This window comes from Sarcophilus harrisii, chromosome 1, assembly GCF_902635505.1.
Source record: "Sarcophilus harrisii chromosome 1, mSarHar1.11, whole genome shotgun sequence".
NCBI lineage: Eukaryota > Metazoa > Chordata > Mammalia > Dasyuromorphia > Dasyuridae > Sarcophilus > Sarcophilus harrisii.
This window is the reverse complement of record NC_045426.1, coordinates 500451360-500467687: the sequence shown is the minus strand read 5'-3', so window position 1 is coordinate 500467687 and position 16328 is coordinate 500451360. Positions and strand designations below refer to the sequence as shown.

Here is a 16328-nt window from a genome sequence, read left to right as displayed (position 1 = left end):
GGGCTCTTTCAGCTAGTGAAAGTGATGAGGGAATCACATAAACATCATTTAATCCATGACTTCTTCCACACTGACAAGGCAGAGGAGGTGTGTTTGTTCATCTGCAATTATATACAACCTGTCTCTCATTCATTTTTAACTTGGTTTCACCTAATTAACCTTACTAAGGGATAGAATAGCACAGAGACACAGCCTGGAAGCCAGAATGATGATGTCTTCTTATATAACACAAATTAAGGCAAGTTATTATATCATGTTCAGTATTCTAGGTACTACAACTAGATAGTGGCAACTTGAATTGCTGGAAGGAGTCTCCATTTTTTAGCATTTCTTATACGAGTAAATCATAGGTCCAATCCTAATCTCTAATATGGTTAGGGGAAAGAAGGAAAAGATATTTCCTTGTCATTTCTACCCCAACCACACCTTACCCACTTAACTTCCTCAGTTATGACTCTGGGTCAAGTATTGTACAATAATTGACAAGACACAGATCTTATGTCATCAGAGGTAAAGGGGCACAGAGGAATATTTTCCTTTCTTGAAATCATCCATCATGAATCCTCTAAGACAGAGTCTGTGAGGCAGCTAGTTGGTATACTAGATAAAGAATGCCAGACCTGAAATCAGGAAGACTTACCAAAGTCAGACACACCGAACAATAGAAGAGGTATACTATTATGTTTTGGTAACTAGGTGGTACAGTGGATAGATAGAGTGCCAGGCCTACAGTTAAAAAAAAACAACCTGAATTCAAATCCATCATTAGAAAGAGATCGTGAAATTAGACACTACAGAAAATGACTTAACAACAACAATAAATCCCCAAGGCACAAAAGCCCTTTCCTATCCCAAAACTGTGAACATTAGAAGTCAAAGAAATGATTGAATCTCCTGGAGAGGCAAACTTTCTAAAGGACTACTTCTCAGAACCAGGATCACTTTTCTAAGGCAGGATTCACTATAAAGAGGGAAGATGAGAACTTTCTTTCTTTGTTCTTCACTTTATTTACTTCCTATTGCCTTAAGCATAGCATTAAAATAAATGGAATATGAAAAATCATCCATAGTCCGTAAGCAATCATTGGATGCTCCAAAAGGATGCATTATCAGCTGATGAAGTGTCAAATCATCATTCATCCAGCTAACGCAATGATGGAAAGTTCATCATTATGATTATTTGCAACTTAAATTACATATTCAGAAGTCAAAATCTGCCTCATTTAAAACTGCTATAGACCCAACTCTGGGCTTTTTCTTAAGTCCATTTTCTGAAAACCCCAAACACTATTGTAGCTCTTGCATGTTTCAACACACAAAACAGATAACATCTTGACTCACACTTGATTCTGGACAGATATAACCATTTTTATAAATAGTTTGCATACTTTGGCATGGTAAAGCATTTATACACTGATTGTACACCTACTAAATGCATGGTGCCATGTTTGTGGCTAGGAATACAAAGATTAAGCCAAGACAGTCCCATCTTCCCTAGAATTTGCATTCCACTGGAGTGAAATGAATATGCAGATTAACAACTGGGCTAATAAGCAAAAGTGTCTTATAGGAAGTGGCCCCTTGAAAGAAGATGAGAACTTTGAAAAGTAGAAATAAGGAAAAAGTATTTTCCAAACTTGTGAAAATGTGTGGAAGTAGGAAATAAGAGTATTTGAGGTGAGACATAGTCTAGTTTGGCTGGGAAAGACTACAATGAAGAGTAAGTAATGTGGTATAATGCTGGAAAGGGAAATGGGGACCCCAAAAGCCAACCTAAGGAGTTTTCACTTTATCCTCTAGGCCAGTGGTCCTCAAACTTTTGTTCTCAATATTTTTATCCTACTAAAAATGATTGAGGATATGTCCAAAGAGTTTTTGTTTATGTGGGTTATAGTTATAGATATTGATCACATTAAAAATAAAAACCAATTATGAATTTGTAGACTCTCTGAAAGGATTTCAGAGATTCTGAGGATGCTCTGGGCCAGACTTTGGGAACCACTGCTCTAGGCAATGGGGTTCCATTGAAGATTTATCACCAAGGAAGTGACAAGTTCTGACCTTTGCATTAGGAAGATTATTTTGGCAAAGAGAATGAAGGTCAAGAAACCTATTAGCCAGTTTCTCTAATGGCTCTAGAAATTTTCATGAAAGTCTCTGTCTTATCAGTGTCTAAGAAGCCTGAGGACATCTCTCATTTTCTTATCCTGGCTCCTCACTGCCTCAACTTCCAACTTCTGCAAGAGCAACAGTGAATCTGGCCTACTATTAAAGGAAAAGAAAATATACTGCCAGCAAGAGGGACACCCCTGTCTCTGCCCAACCAATAACGATTCCTTTGCTTGAAAAACAAAATAAGCTACATTCTAATTTCTTCATTTTTGTTTGTTTCTTTGCCTTTTCTTTCTTATGGCTTTTTCCTTTTGTTTTGATTTTTCATATGACAAATATGGAAATATATTTAGAATGATTGGACATGTTTTACCTATACTGGATTACTTAATGTCTTGGGAAGGGGGAGGGAATTTGGAACACAAAATCTTACAGAAATGAATGCATCTACCCCCATTTCCCTTCTACTTCCCTCCTTGCCATTTCCACTCTACACCTCTGCCATCCCCATCCTAACTCTTTTAAGAATCAGCTCTTACCTTCGAGAACTTCATCTCCACCACAGCATTGTCCTTATCCCTCCTTTACCAGGTGGTGATAACCATTACTAGAAGTTTAGGATTAGAAGAGCATTGACTTCAATAGCAGTTCTATCTATCTGTCTATCTGTCTGCTTGTCTGTCTGTCTGTACTTCTTATATCCTAAGTTGGAAATTAGATCACATTTTCTTATAGAAACAGTACCATACATGGATCTCTATCCATGTATACATATGTGTACATATGCATATTTATACTTATGTGTATGTGTACATATACATATTTGCATATGTCCATATGTATGTATATGTACACTTTTTCCTATCTTATTTCATCTTCCTCCTAGACACCATGTCTTTGATACAACTATTAGAGAAACATTAAATATGGGGGGGGGGAAACCTATCATGGATTTCGATCTATAGTATAGCTCTGTAGAGTTAGTATTATGTTTCACATGTGTTGCAAATTAAAAAGACCTTTTTAAGTTGTTTCTATAGCATTATGTATAACATCTTCTATGTTGAAGTATATTCCAAGTTCTAAGCAACCAAATCATAAATGAACTTTTGGACAGAATCCCCATTTGCAACTGTTTCCATTTTATTCTTTCTCCAAGAAGGGATGATCTGTTTTGTAGGGAATAAGCTTATTTCCTTCAGTTCTGCTTCACTTTCTTACTTGCTGTCTTAAGTGACAGTGCTTTCAGCTTCTAGGATATTTGAGTCTAAAAGGGAAGAACGTTTAAATTCTAAACACTGTACAAGGTCAGCATTAGTTTAAGAACTAAAGATCTTTCCCTCCTTCCTTGTCCCTGATTCAGTCCACTAGGAAAAGGTTTTTAAAATATCCTTCACTTTCCTCTATTCAATGAGGGAAGATGATAATAGTCAGAAAGTTAGTAACCTCAGGAAGAGATATTTTGTAACTGTCATACATTGTATTATATATATCTGTGTGAAAGATCATACTGGTTATCAACAATATGATAGAGGAAGGGAAGAATTGGACATGGGAACATGGAAGTTTCCTGTTTTCTTTGCACTGTGGGTCACAATGAATGAAATGTTTTAAAATGTAAAGAATTTAAAATGCACTATTTGATTACATTCATATTTCCCCAAATTTCTATCATGTATTACATGTAGGGGTATGTATGTATGAATATATGCCAAAATCAAAATGAAACTCCTAAGGGAAACATTTAAATATGGGGAAAAAAACCCTAATAGTTGTAGGAAAGGCATGGTGTCTAGGAGGAAGAATGCCAAAATCAAAATGAAACTCCCAAGAGAAATATTTAAATATGGGGGGGAAGGAGGGGAAAGCTAATAGTTGTAGTAAAGACTGTCTAGTAGGAAAAAGAAATAGTTTAGATAGGAGAAAGTGTGTATATGTATGCATACAAGTATATGCTCATCAACTTAAAATTGAACTTAAGACTACATTTTTATAAAATATATAACAAACAGTATAAATTTAGGACAACATGTTTGAAATCCTTAGTATTATCCTAAAATTCCCCAAGAAAATCAGCAAATCTGCAAAATACTGTACCTGATCGTTGGTTATTGGAATTGCTACAAAATAATTAGGAATGTCTCTTTTCTGTTTCTTTGATTTCTTTTCTTCCTCTTGGTTCTGTTCTGCTACTTTGTTATCATTCTCCTCTTCACAAGTGTCTTGGGTTTGCTGATCTGTTTTCTTTGAACCACTGTTTTGGGCATGCTTTGCTTTTCGCCGCTGACTTGCTCTTGCTTTAAGGGTCACTGACTCCCTGTCCACATCTTGACCTTGCTCTCTCCCCTTTGGATCCCCAACGTGTCGATTCAGTGGGTCCCTGAGATCCCCTTCTCTTTGGTCCTGTGGTTCTTCAGTATTTGGGGACTTTGAACTATGTTTCATCTCCTCTTTCTCGTGGTCATCCTGATCCAGCTCCGTCACCCAGGGGTCCTCTTGCCCTTGGTATCCCAGCTGCCTTATCACTTTCAAAATTGCCTTTTCTTGAGATTGCTGCTGCACCTTCACGGTCTTCAGAACAGCTTCTATTTGGCACTGCCATCCTTGATGCATGACCTTGAGAACCATCTCTACCTGACATTGCTGACCAATGGCCTTTCGAATGGCCTCTTCCTGATGGGTCTGCTGCTGATACATCACTTTCAAAATGGCCTCCTTTTGACACTGATGCTGCTGTTTTACCACTTGCAGAACTTGGGGTATCCCTTTTAAACTGATAATGTTTTCCTTTTGCTGTTCCAGATGCAATACTTTGGGCTCATCATCATTTTGGTCTTCTTTTTGGAATAATTCTGAAGTTTCATCTTCTTGTATTGGCCCTTTTTTGTCTGAACTCTGTTGCTGAACAGTTTTTTGAATTTCACTACCTAAGTGGTCTTCTGTGGGTAACACTTTAGGTAACTTTCCATCTTGTTGGGGCAGCAGGGATAGAACTCCTTCCTTCTTCTGACACAAATCCCAATTCCCTGATAAATGTTCATGGTTCTGTTTCCTCTGTGGTTGCCCCAAGCTTCCTAGCTCCTTTGGAGAACTATGTTGGATGAGGTCTTCGTCTTCTGTCCACTGCTGGCTTATTACCTTCTGCATCTCTTCTACTTGGGAATGATGTTGTTCTTGCATGACTTTAATCACCTCATTCACTTCCCATTCTTGCCACAATCTTGTCACTTTCAAGACTTCTTCCCCCAGCAACCCAAGGAACCCCTTTGATTGACTTTTGTCTTTTTCTTGCTGCTTAGTTCTCAGGTCTTCTTTATCACAGACTTGTGAGTCTGTTCCATTTGACCCCTGTGAGTCATGAGGATTTTCTGGACCAATGCTCCCTTTGTGGTTGAGCTCTGTCTGAACTAGTCCTATTTCACCACAGCCAAGATTATAGGATTCTTCTTGAGTGACTTCTTTCTGTATCTCCTGAGGGATTCTCTCCTTTTGGGGAGGGTGCTGATGCTCCAAAACCTTGAAGTCATCCTGGTGATCCTGCTCTTGTACCGGCTTTGTCAGAAGGCCCTCATCTGGACACCAGCTTGACAGCTCTGTTGGGCTGATTTCAGGTAAGCACTGCATTAGTTGTTTGATGAGGACTTCCTCCTGACACTCCTGTTCCTTCTCCTGGTAACTCTGTTTTCTTCTTCAAAATTCTTTTCTTTTGGGTCTTGAAGCCAGTCTTGATAGTAACTGAAAGATTGCAAGGAATGTCATTGCTAACAAAGTCACCATTCTACCAATGTATCAATGGAATTAAATGCCCCAAGTTAACATAAAGCCTAGCAAATGATGGAGTGGGAGCTTTGGGAAACAAATGTCTTTATATTTACTGTTAGAAGAAATATGATTACAGCTTCACAATAGCCCATGCATGGTTTATTTTATGACACTATCCCCAACTTTTGAATAATGCAGGTATTTTAAGCATGCTACGAACCTATGACTTGGGGCCCAGCTGCCCTTCCCTTTCCCCATTTTCCAGATGTTGCATCATGAGTGAAATTGTTGGGGTCCAGCTCATGTATTCCTTGTTCCTTTTTCCCCATCATCCCACTTTTAGGGGACTGGTATAAAAAAAGACCCTTGAGGACCAAACGCTGATTTACCTATTTCTTTTATATAAGCCTCCAAAACCTTTGCATCAACAATTCTGAATTTCCTTATCCTCTCACTTGGGAATGGATGGTGGTAGGATTGACATCTATTTGGATAAATTATTTGAATTGGACAGGCTCTAGGGGACACATATTGGTCAGCTAGGGCAAGGATCCAGAAGACCAACCCCAAGTTAAAATTCTACTCTTATGATTATAGCAATTTTAGAATGTCATTTTCTGAGCCCATGTTTCTCTATCTCAGTACAGTGGGGATGAGAAAAGCTACCTTTTACTTAAAATTACATGGCTATTACAAATACTTAACAACTAGTCTTGTAATATCACCATTGTCTACCACTATTGTTACAAAGAATCATTATCTTAAAGTGAATTATCATTGAAAACATAGAGTTAATTATTACTATGTTATTGGACAATATATATTCTTCATATTAGTCTTAATAGTTTTTTTTTTTTTAATGCAAGAAATGATTTAAGGTAAAGGTGTGTTTAGCATCATGGTTGCATAGTCATTATGAAAAAGTTCCAGTTTGTTATGGTTTTTTCATGCTATTTTTTCCCCAATGTGCCACATTATATAATATTCAAGGCATTTCTTTTTAAATGCAAAAGGAGACAATCTTCCAGAAAGAATAAAGAAGGGCCTCGATATAGGGTTGGAATGGAAGTCACCAAGAGAAATCTGCTAATAATTGACATTTCTTACATGTATTTAAGAAAAAAAAATACAACTAGCTGTATGATCTTGGGCAAGTCCCTTAGCTTTCCTAACCTATAAAATGTGTCACTGCTTGTAGTACCTTCATCACGTTGTCTTTCTTGGGATGAAATAAGATATTGTATACAAAATGCTTCACAGATATTTAAATGCTATATAAGTATTATTTCTAAATGATTTTTTCTTTTACTTAAATAAATGCATAGAGGATAGCTCTAATTGACTTAGAAAAGACACAGTACTTACTTTCTATTATCTGATATCTACATCCACAAAGGAAAGCACATAGTTCTCTGCTTTGCTCTTGACCAGCTGAAGTGAAAGCAAAGGCTCCAAATGATGTTTCCAAACTTGCCCCCTAGGAAGAAACCAAATAGCTTCAGTGAGTTGGGGAAGTGCTCTCCTTCAGATATGAGGGTGAGGAAAAGCTGGGCAAAGCGAATTTAACCACACATTTGTTGCCCTAGCATGAGATATAGGTAAGAGGATTAAACACAATTGGACTTGCAGTATTGCATTATAAAGCTAAGAAATGGACCCTCAACAAATTTTTAGGACACCAAGAATGAAAGTACCTTGATATAATAGAAGCATTGAAGTCATAGGTGGTTGTTGAGCTATTTTAATCAATCATGCCTGATTCTTTGTGACCCCATTTGGGGTTTTCTTGGAATAGTTTGCTATTTCCTTCTCCACTCATTTTACAGATGAGGAAATTGAGATAAATAGGGTTAAGTGACTTGCCCCAGGTCACACAGGTAGAAAGTATATGAGGCTGGATTTGAACTCTAAATCTAGCATTCAATCCTTTGTACTACCTAGATGTTCTGGGTGTTGAGATTCTGAATATTGTTTTGGACCAAGAGAAATTAAAGAATTGATCCCTGAGACAAACAGGCAGAAGGTTCTGATAGAGATCAGTTTAGTTCCATGGTCCCACTCTTTGGGAAGGTGGTCCAGTGTGAAATCCAAGTTATATCAAACTTCTGAGATCCACCCTCTGTTGAGGTCTTGAGCAGTCTCACCTTGCCATGCACAGTCAGAAATCCCAGTCATTTTGAGGTAATATGATTTTGTGGTCTCCTGATTTTAGGGGGCTTGCTGTTAAATTAGTAATCCTAAATTGTCTGGCTTTGGAATCTGCCTCAGGAAACTCCCACACCCAGCCTGTCTGATTCTGAATAGACCACTATTCAGTCAAATAGCTTCTAGCCACAGGATAAAACCATAGATCAAACTCCTGAGACAATAGTGAATAGACCACTCCTCGGTTCAGTGCTGACTGTAAGAGAGATAAACTGTTGGTCAGTGATAACCAAATTCCAGAGACCACTTCTCTGGGCCATAGAATTAGCATGTCAAAGATAGGAAGCTGGATAAATGTACCTCTTTGCTTCCATTTCCTTGCTAATTTCTTTTGGAACTTAGTCCGCTTGTAATGGTGTTACAATTACAATAAAACTTTGCCCCTTGACTTGGAATGGGTTCAAGCCTGCAAATTCTTTTGAGACATCTTGTGACACCAGTCTGTAACCCCAAATTTTTGGGGTCCCCTTCCCAACCTCAACAATCTTCCTGAGGTTAAATTTTCCCTATAAAACCTACATGTGGGCCATCCCATGGCTGTTACCTTCCTTTGAGTCAGTCCATCACTTCACTCTGCCTCATAGTGTCTTTCCCCTTCCCTTTTCCCCATGTCACATGATATCTCCACTATGCTTCCCAATCCCAGTTCTCCTCACAGCTAACTCTTTTAGGTTGCTCAATCCCTTTCAGGATTTAGTCTGACAGCTAAGGGCATGCCTCAATCTCATGGGGTGCTCCCTTTCTATTGAGTAATTATGAGTTCCACTAAAGAACTTGCCTTTCATATGCTCTCCCATTCTTATTTCATAATTACTATTTCTAGTGTCTATTGTATCCCTTCATTTTGTCTGTAACCTATTCTCCTAAATAAAATCTACCTTTTTCCAAAGAGAATGGCCGTTGTGAATTCTTCAATGACCAAACCAAATGACCACAAAATCATATTACATCAAAATGATTGGGATTTCTGACAGCATAGGAAGTTTTGGTACCTGCTGTGATTTGATGACAAACCCCCACATCATAGATCACATCACTAGGTAATTATATAAGTGCTTTAAAATTTACAAAGTGCTTTATTTTTTCATGTGATAGTATCCCAATTGATAAATCACTTATGTTACAATCCATTAAGCTAAATTTTGGAGCCTCCTAGCTGTTTCTGATTTTCTCTGACAAATGCTGTTTTCAGGATTTACTTTTAGTGACTTTTAAATAAGTGACTTAAATTGTCCAGAAAACAGTGAGCCTTCCAAAGCACCATACAATTCCCCAGGGCAAAGATTATTCCACCAAAGCAGCTCAGCTTAAACCAGATAAAAAGGTCACTGACAAACAAACAAACAAATAAATTATAGTCGTCCTGGGAAAGGCCTGGAGATAGTGCAAGTAATGAAATGCAGCCCAGGAAACCTAGAGTAGCTTTAAGTTGGTGGCACTGAATTCATTCCCAAATTCTAATGCTAAAACTGCAAAGTTGGTCTTTGGGATCTGAAATGTTAACTTGGTATAAGAAATATCTATAGAGGCAGCATGGTATAGGTGATAGAGAACTAAGCTTGAGATCAGAAAAACCTGAATTCAAATCCAGCTGTGTGATTTTGGACAGATGATAACTTCAATCTGCCTCTGGTGCTCTTTCAGGATGAGTGGAGGGAATTCCTACACAGGGAATGTTCTCAAATTGAGACTGAGGACATTTCAACTATTCAAATAGATTTATAATCTTGTAGATTTGGAACTTCATTCTAACCTGTATGCCTCCAGCCCACATTCTCCAATAAATTCTGGTCTTCTTCACTTATTCCTAACATTAGAGGGACTCAAGATCAGTCTGGCTATCTTCTTGTGATTCTCTCTTGCCTTGTGATCAGTTCACCACTCCTACCCAGTATATAATTCCTTGATATAGTTGAGGAAATCAGAAATAGTTAAGTATAAAGTCAGGCCACTAGGCAAAATATAATCTGAGTGATTGCCGTATTTTAATCTTGTTCAACCTTTGGGGTATTGTTTTCAACTACTTCATCCATGCTTACCTAACCTATGTGTCTCCAGCCTACATTCTCCCATAAATTCTGAAGGTCTTCCTCATTTTTTTCCCAACATCAGAGAGACAAGAAGAACAGTCTGACTGCTATGTGAGCAGCCCAGCATTCCTACCTATTATATAATTCCTTGACATAGCAGAAGAAAATAAATATGTGCAAAGTCAGGACATCAGGCAAACGCTCATCTATCATTCTTTTAATCAAAACCTCATTTATCTTAACTCTTACTTTATACATACTGGGCAACAATTGTGTAGAGAAAAGAAAGTGGGACACAAGATATCAGCTTTTATGTTTCCTAAGTAAATTAACTCTGAACAAGCCAATCCAAATTTCTGAGCCTTAATTTCCTTCAAACAACATGATTTTTGTGAGGAAAAGTGCTCATAGATATACGGAAAGCAGCCAGGTATAGTAAAGAGAGTTGGTCTTGTTATCAAACTGTGCATACCCTTTGATCCAGCAGTGTTACTACTGGGATTATATCCCAAAGAGATTATAAAGAAGGGAAAGGGACCTGTATGTGCACGAATGTTTGTGGCAGCCCTTTTTGTAGTGGCTAGAAACTGGAAACTGAATGGATGTCCATCAGTTGGAGAATGGCTGAATAAATTGTGGTATATGAAAATTATGGAATATTACTGTTCTGTAAGAAATTGACCAACAGGATGATTTCAGAAAGGCCTGGAGAGACTTACACGAACTGATGCTAAGTGAAATGAGCAGGACCAGGAGATCATTATATACTTCAACAACAATACTAGATGATGACCAGTCCTGACAGATCAGGCCATCCTCAGCAACGAGATCAACCAAATCATTTCTAATGGAGCAGTAATGAACTGAACTAGCTATACCCAGAAAAAGAACTCTGGGAGATGACTAAAAACCATTACATTGAATTCCCAGTCCCTATATTTATGCACACCTGCATCTTTGATTTCCTTCACAAGCTAATTGTACAATAATTCAGAGTCTGATTCTTTTTGTACAACAAAATAATGTTGTGGTCATGTATACTTATTGTGTATCTAAGTTATATTTTAATATATTTAACAACTACTGGTCATCCTGCCATTTAGGGGAGGGGGTGGGGGGGGGTAAGAGGTGAAAAATTGGAACAAGAGGTTTGGCAATTGTTAATGCTGTAAAGTTACCCATGTATATATCCTGTAAATTAAAGGCTATTAAATAAAAAAAAAAAGTATTCAGAGAGTAACAATAAACAGATACAATATCATCATCATCATAACTGGCATTTAAATGGCCACATAAATGCATCAGGGAAAAAAAAAAAAAAAAGAGAGAGTTGGTCTTGGAGGTATGGAGACCCAGGTCCAAGGCTGTTTCCATGATTGTAGAAAGTTCTCTCGCTTTTTCAAAGTCCCCAAGAAGTTCTCTAAGATTATAAATGACTGAGAAGGTGCTAATCTACATTGTTAGAATTCTACTTGGATGAATTATCAAAGGTTAAATTGCATTCAACATAGTTCCTAATTACTGCATTTTCTTTCATGATAATTGTTTGAAAATTGCTAACTTGTTTATGGTAACTTGCTATATCCAGGCAACTGAATAACCAGAACATTTCCATTCCTTAACAACTTCCAATAATAGAGTTTACTATATTTGTTTTTCAAAAAACATCCAGGAAAATTCCATGTAATCTAATATGGTAATTCAAACAATTGCCAAATGTTTTATCATCAGCTAATCAACTGTTTGCTATCATCACTACAGGACCTACAATATTTCCTCCACAGAGAAGCTATTTTCTCAGTGATGGGTACAATAATAACTCAGGCCAATGAACACTTATCCTCAAACCCTGGGCTCACCCAGATTCTTCTCAACCCTTCTGTTATAAAACTCAGTACCAGAGAGAACATTTGTGCATCAGACAATGACCTCATTTTGTTACATAATCAATTAATTCTGCTTTTTCTATCCTATCTCACCAGAGATTTAGAGCTTTAATTCACCCATCTTAGTTCATTTCACAAATGCATTTTCAGCAAATTCACACCTAATTTCCATCTAGGCTAGCCAACTAGAAGTTTACATGGAATTAAATCCTAGCATTCTTCTCACCAGAAAATTTTCTTCTAAGACCAGATTTTGCATTTAGTCATTAGAAAAGTTAGGTAATCATAGAAGTTATTGAAACCCTAGCTCAATGTTTCACCTATCCTTGGCACCTAATACACCATATCTAAATCAACCCCTTCATTTTTAAAGTGAGAAAAAAATTGGCTAAGAGAAGTGATTTATCCAGTCACACAAATGGTAAAAGACAGAGATGGGATTAGTAACAAGGTCTTCTGACTCCCTATTCAGGGTTCTCCTCCATAATATTGTGAAATTAAAATTTTTTATAGGAAGTGCAAGGAAATGAGGGTTCAGATGAGACCCATATAAAATAATATAGTCAGATAAAAGAATGTAATCTCCTCTTTGACTCAAGTCTGAACAACAACAAAGCACAATAATTATTCAGAAATTTTCTATTCTCATTCCCAAGAAGATGGAGAGGGGGTGCTTTTTGCGGGAATAAGTAAAGGTAATCACCAATATACTTCGGGACTCATTTTGCAACAAACGCTTACCTAGGTGTCAGCCAGCATATCCTTTCCTCTTTCTTCCTCCCAGGAGCTGGGCAAACTGATTTGTTTCCATGGGGAAGAAACAGGTGTCTCCTGTGAATAGATTGTGGGCCGGTTGGCAATACCAAAACTAAAATAGAAAACCTAAATGAAAAGCATTTGCTACAATGAACAATGTAGAAAATATGATTTAAAAAGATTGGTTGGTTTCTCTATACATAAAGGACATGCTTAGTCTCTTCTCTGTGAAATACCTGAAGTTAGTTCTATTTTTTTCCTGTTCTTAATCTTTCTAAATTTCAGTGCTAAGGGCTGATATGGTTCAGCTGGTGGGAAATAATGTTTCGACAAGAGTAGGGAGGATGTTTAAAACAGCTTTTCAAGTGGTTCTTCATTAGGCCCACACAAATTCTATTGTATCTGCTCTACCCACACGTACCAATGCTACCCCTCTATTTCCTGTCTTTTCCAACCACCTCTTATTGATTGCATGTCAATTCAATTCAACAGGTGTTTTTTTTTTCTTTTTTTGAACAGCTATTAAGTTCTAGACATTGTACATATAGAGATAAAAAGGCAAACAATCTCTAATTACAAGGAGTTTATACAGTGCACTACTAGAATTTCTTAATGCTTTGACCAGACTTGTCATTTCATTGAGAGATGGGGTTCCCTTGTGAGCAAAGAATTTGTGGTCTTAAGAGTCTTGGCGAGTTACTTGGGGGCACTAAGATCTTAAGCAATTTCTTCAGGGTCCTTGCCCAGGTGTCAACCCAGGTCTTCACGACTTTGACAGCATCATCCCTTATTGCCAAGTTGGGTTTGGGTCACTGTGCTCTTAGCATTATTTCATCAGAAATAATCCCATAAAATTAAAAAAAAAGAAATATAAGGTTGGTCTGATTTTCTCAGGGATACTTTGACTTTGCTTTTAAGTCTTAGATATTTGCCATAACTTTTTTAAAAGGTAGGATTTAGATATATTGATGGATCCATTGTCCTACTCATATGGTCACCTGCTTTATAGCAGATGGCTACATATTTTCTTAAAAAAACCCAGAAATTTATATTTTCAATGTTATATCTCATTTTTATTTATTTTGTTAAACATTTTCCAATTATATTTTAATCTATTTCTGGCCATCTCTGTTCTATAGGATCAGATCTCATCTCCTCCAAGATTTTTCTTCTTGCATAATCATTGTCCAGAACTTTTGGTAAATCTCCCACAGAAGATAGGCCAAGTTTGCTGAGGCCTTCTTTTGGTTCTTTTAGTATTTCTTGGCTGCCAGGACAGCCCTCAGGTTCCCCATCTGTTCTTATGCTTCACATTTGCTTTATGACTGGCCCACTTCCTATTCTGGTTGTGTATATCCTTATTGATTGAAAAGCTACACTTTGTAATGAAAATTATAATGGGATTTAGTCAGAAGAATAGGGTATGGTTCCTATTTAATCTCACTTATTATCTATGTCACTTTGAGCAAATCATATCTCCTCTCTGAAGTTCAGTCTATGTATATATTTCCTCTCTGGGGTTTTATATCCTCAGTAAAAAATAAGGAGGTGGAACTGGACGAGTTCTTAAGTCTCTAAAGTCTTAAATCAAATGGCTCATGCCCAAGTAGTTAGATATGCCACCTACATTAACAGAACTGAAAACTTGAGAGATTGATGAGGATTCTGGGTCGTATTTTAGGCAGGATCACAAATATGGTTGGTGAGTACTTACAAAAGGAAAGTAGTAGACAAGGCATCTCAGTTTAGCAGAAACACTATTGAATTAGCAGAGAAAAGAACTCTTGTTGGAAATCTGGCTGTGCTTTTTGCTAGCTTTTAATTTCTTATGAGATTACTTCTTAATTTTAGGTCATGTATTCATTTGAAATTTATATGTATATGTATGGCATTTCATTTTAAAATTCCATAAAATTAAAAAAAGATACGTAAAGTTGGTCTGATTTTCTCAAATTTACTTTGACTTTGCTTTTTAAGTCTTAGATATTTGCTATGACCATGTCAAAAAGGTAGAATTTAAATGTATCAATGGATCCATTGTTTTATTCATATGGTCACTTGCTTTGCAGTAGTAGTATCAAGCTCAAATAGAAATGGATTATATAAGTGTATGGCAAAGATGGTGCTCTGAACCTTATTTCTGCCTAACTGACCAATTCTTTAAAAAAAAAAAAAAAAAAAAAAAAAAAAGGCTATCCCTCAGTGGGTAATGTTCTTAAATTTATTGTACACTGGGGTAATGTTCTTAAATTTATTGTACACTGGGCTAATATTCAATTGCTTTTGGATTTTGATGATCTAATCTGATAATTTTTAATGAGTAGTAATTTAAAATAATCAATTTCATTATATAGTTGAGGTTTAGAAGTTGGATGCTTCTTTCAGTCTTACTTGAGATTATAGTCATTTTCCTTCAACTGAATTTCTTCCCCTCATGTCACTTTGGTCATATCTAGGCCTTAGTTTTCTTGACTTAAGGAGTTGGACTAGAAGATTGCTTCCTTTGAACATTCAAATCTTGTGATTGTACTAAAGGGTTAGAGCCACAATGAAAGTTAAATGAGACAGTATTTGGAAAGCTCTTAGCACAGTGCCTGGTACTCAGTAGGTGCATCCTGCTTACCCTTTCCTTTGATAGTTTGGTATGGCACAGAGCCAATTTTGCATTCTTTACCCATCAGAATACAAGCTTTTGATGGACTCTACTGGGCTAGACACAGTGACTGATTTTCTTAGATATCTTGTTCATTGACTAGCCTTACTTTGCTCAGAAAAGTTTATAACTTGATTGGTTACAGAGTGATAAATTTTTTGATTTTTAAAAATTTGAAAATTTTGAAAATTCTTGAAAATTATCTGTCACATGGTAGAGAAGCTTCAGCCTATGTCAGCGGAGAGAATATATAAATCTATAAAATAATAATTTTTAAAATCACTGAAGTAGAAAGATTATATTCTGATAGATTAAGGAAGTGTCATAAAGATGTTCATATTTATATATACATGTTTGTATGTAATATAATAATACATATGTATTTATGTACTCTATATACATATGTACAATATGATCATTTAAAAATGGTCTATAAAATCATTTATAAAAATAAGGAGAAATTTCTAATGGCATAGACAGATGCGAATGGGAAAGGGAAGGAAATAAACATTTATATAGTGTTTATTACATGCCAGGCACTATGTTAGCCACTATACAAATATTATCTTATTTGATCCTCACAATTGTCCTGTAAGGTAGGTATTGTTATTATCCTTATTTTGTAGTTGAGAAAACTGAGTAGACAGAGGTATAATGACTTAACTAGGATCACACACTCTCAAGTGTCTGGAGCCTAAATATGACTTCAGATCTGCGTGACTACAGGCTCAACACTCCATTTACTTCACCACTTAGCTACTTCAGCTAAAGACTGAGAGGTTTTAGCGAAATAACAGCTTTCTGCGTATGATGCCATGTTGTTGAGAGGAGCTAAGGCAATTTTAGACTTCACTAATAAAAACAAAACATCCAGAGCAAGGAGAAAATACAGTAGCTCCTCTCTGTCATGGTCAGAGTCCACCT

At 36.7% G+C, this 16328-nt stretch overlaps 1 protein-coding gene across 2 annotated transcripts in view; it reads right to left on the bottom strand.

The window, feature by feature from the left end:
• The window catches only part of LOC100924281, a 77473-nt gene that overhangs the window by 47950 nt on the left and 13195 nt on the right, over positions 1 to 16328 (bottom strand). The window contains exons 2-4 of one of the 2 annotated variants that reach the window (XM_031946619.1): positions 12737 to 12826; positions 7240 to 7351; positions 4210 to 5847 (exon numbers count right to left, since the gene is read on the bottom strand). In XM_031946619.1, coding sequence (XP_031802479.1) covers positions 4210 to 5736 — 1527 coding nt within the window. In that variant the 5' untranslated portion in view covers positions 5737 to 5847; positions 7240 to 7351; positions 12737 to 12826. The remainder of the gene's footprint in view (positions 1 to 4209; positions 5848 to 7239; positions 7352 to 12736; positions 12827 to 16328) is intronic. The other variant, XM_012541531.3, reaches the window with a different exon arrangement.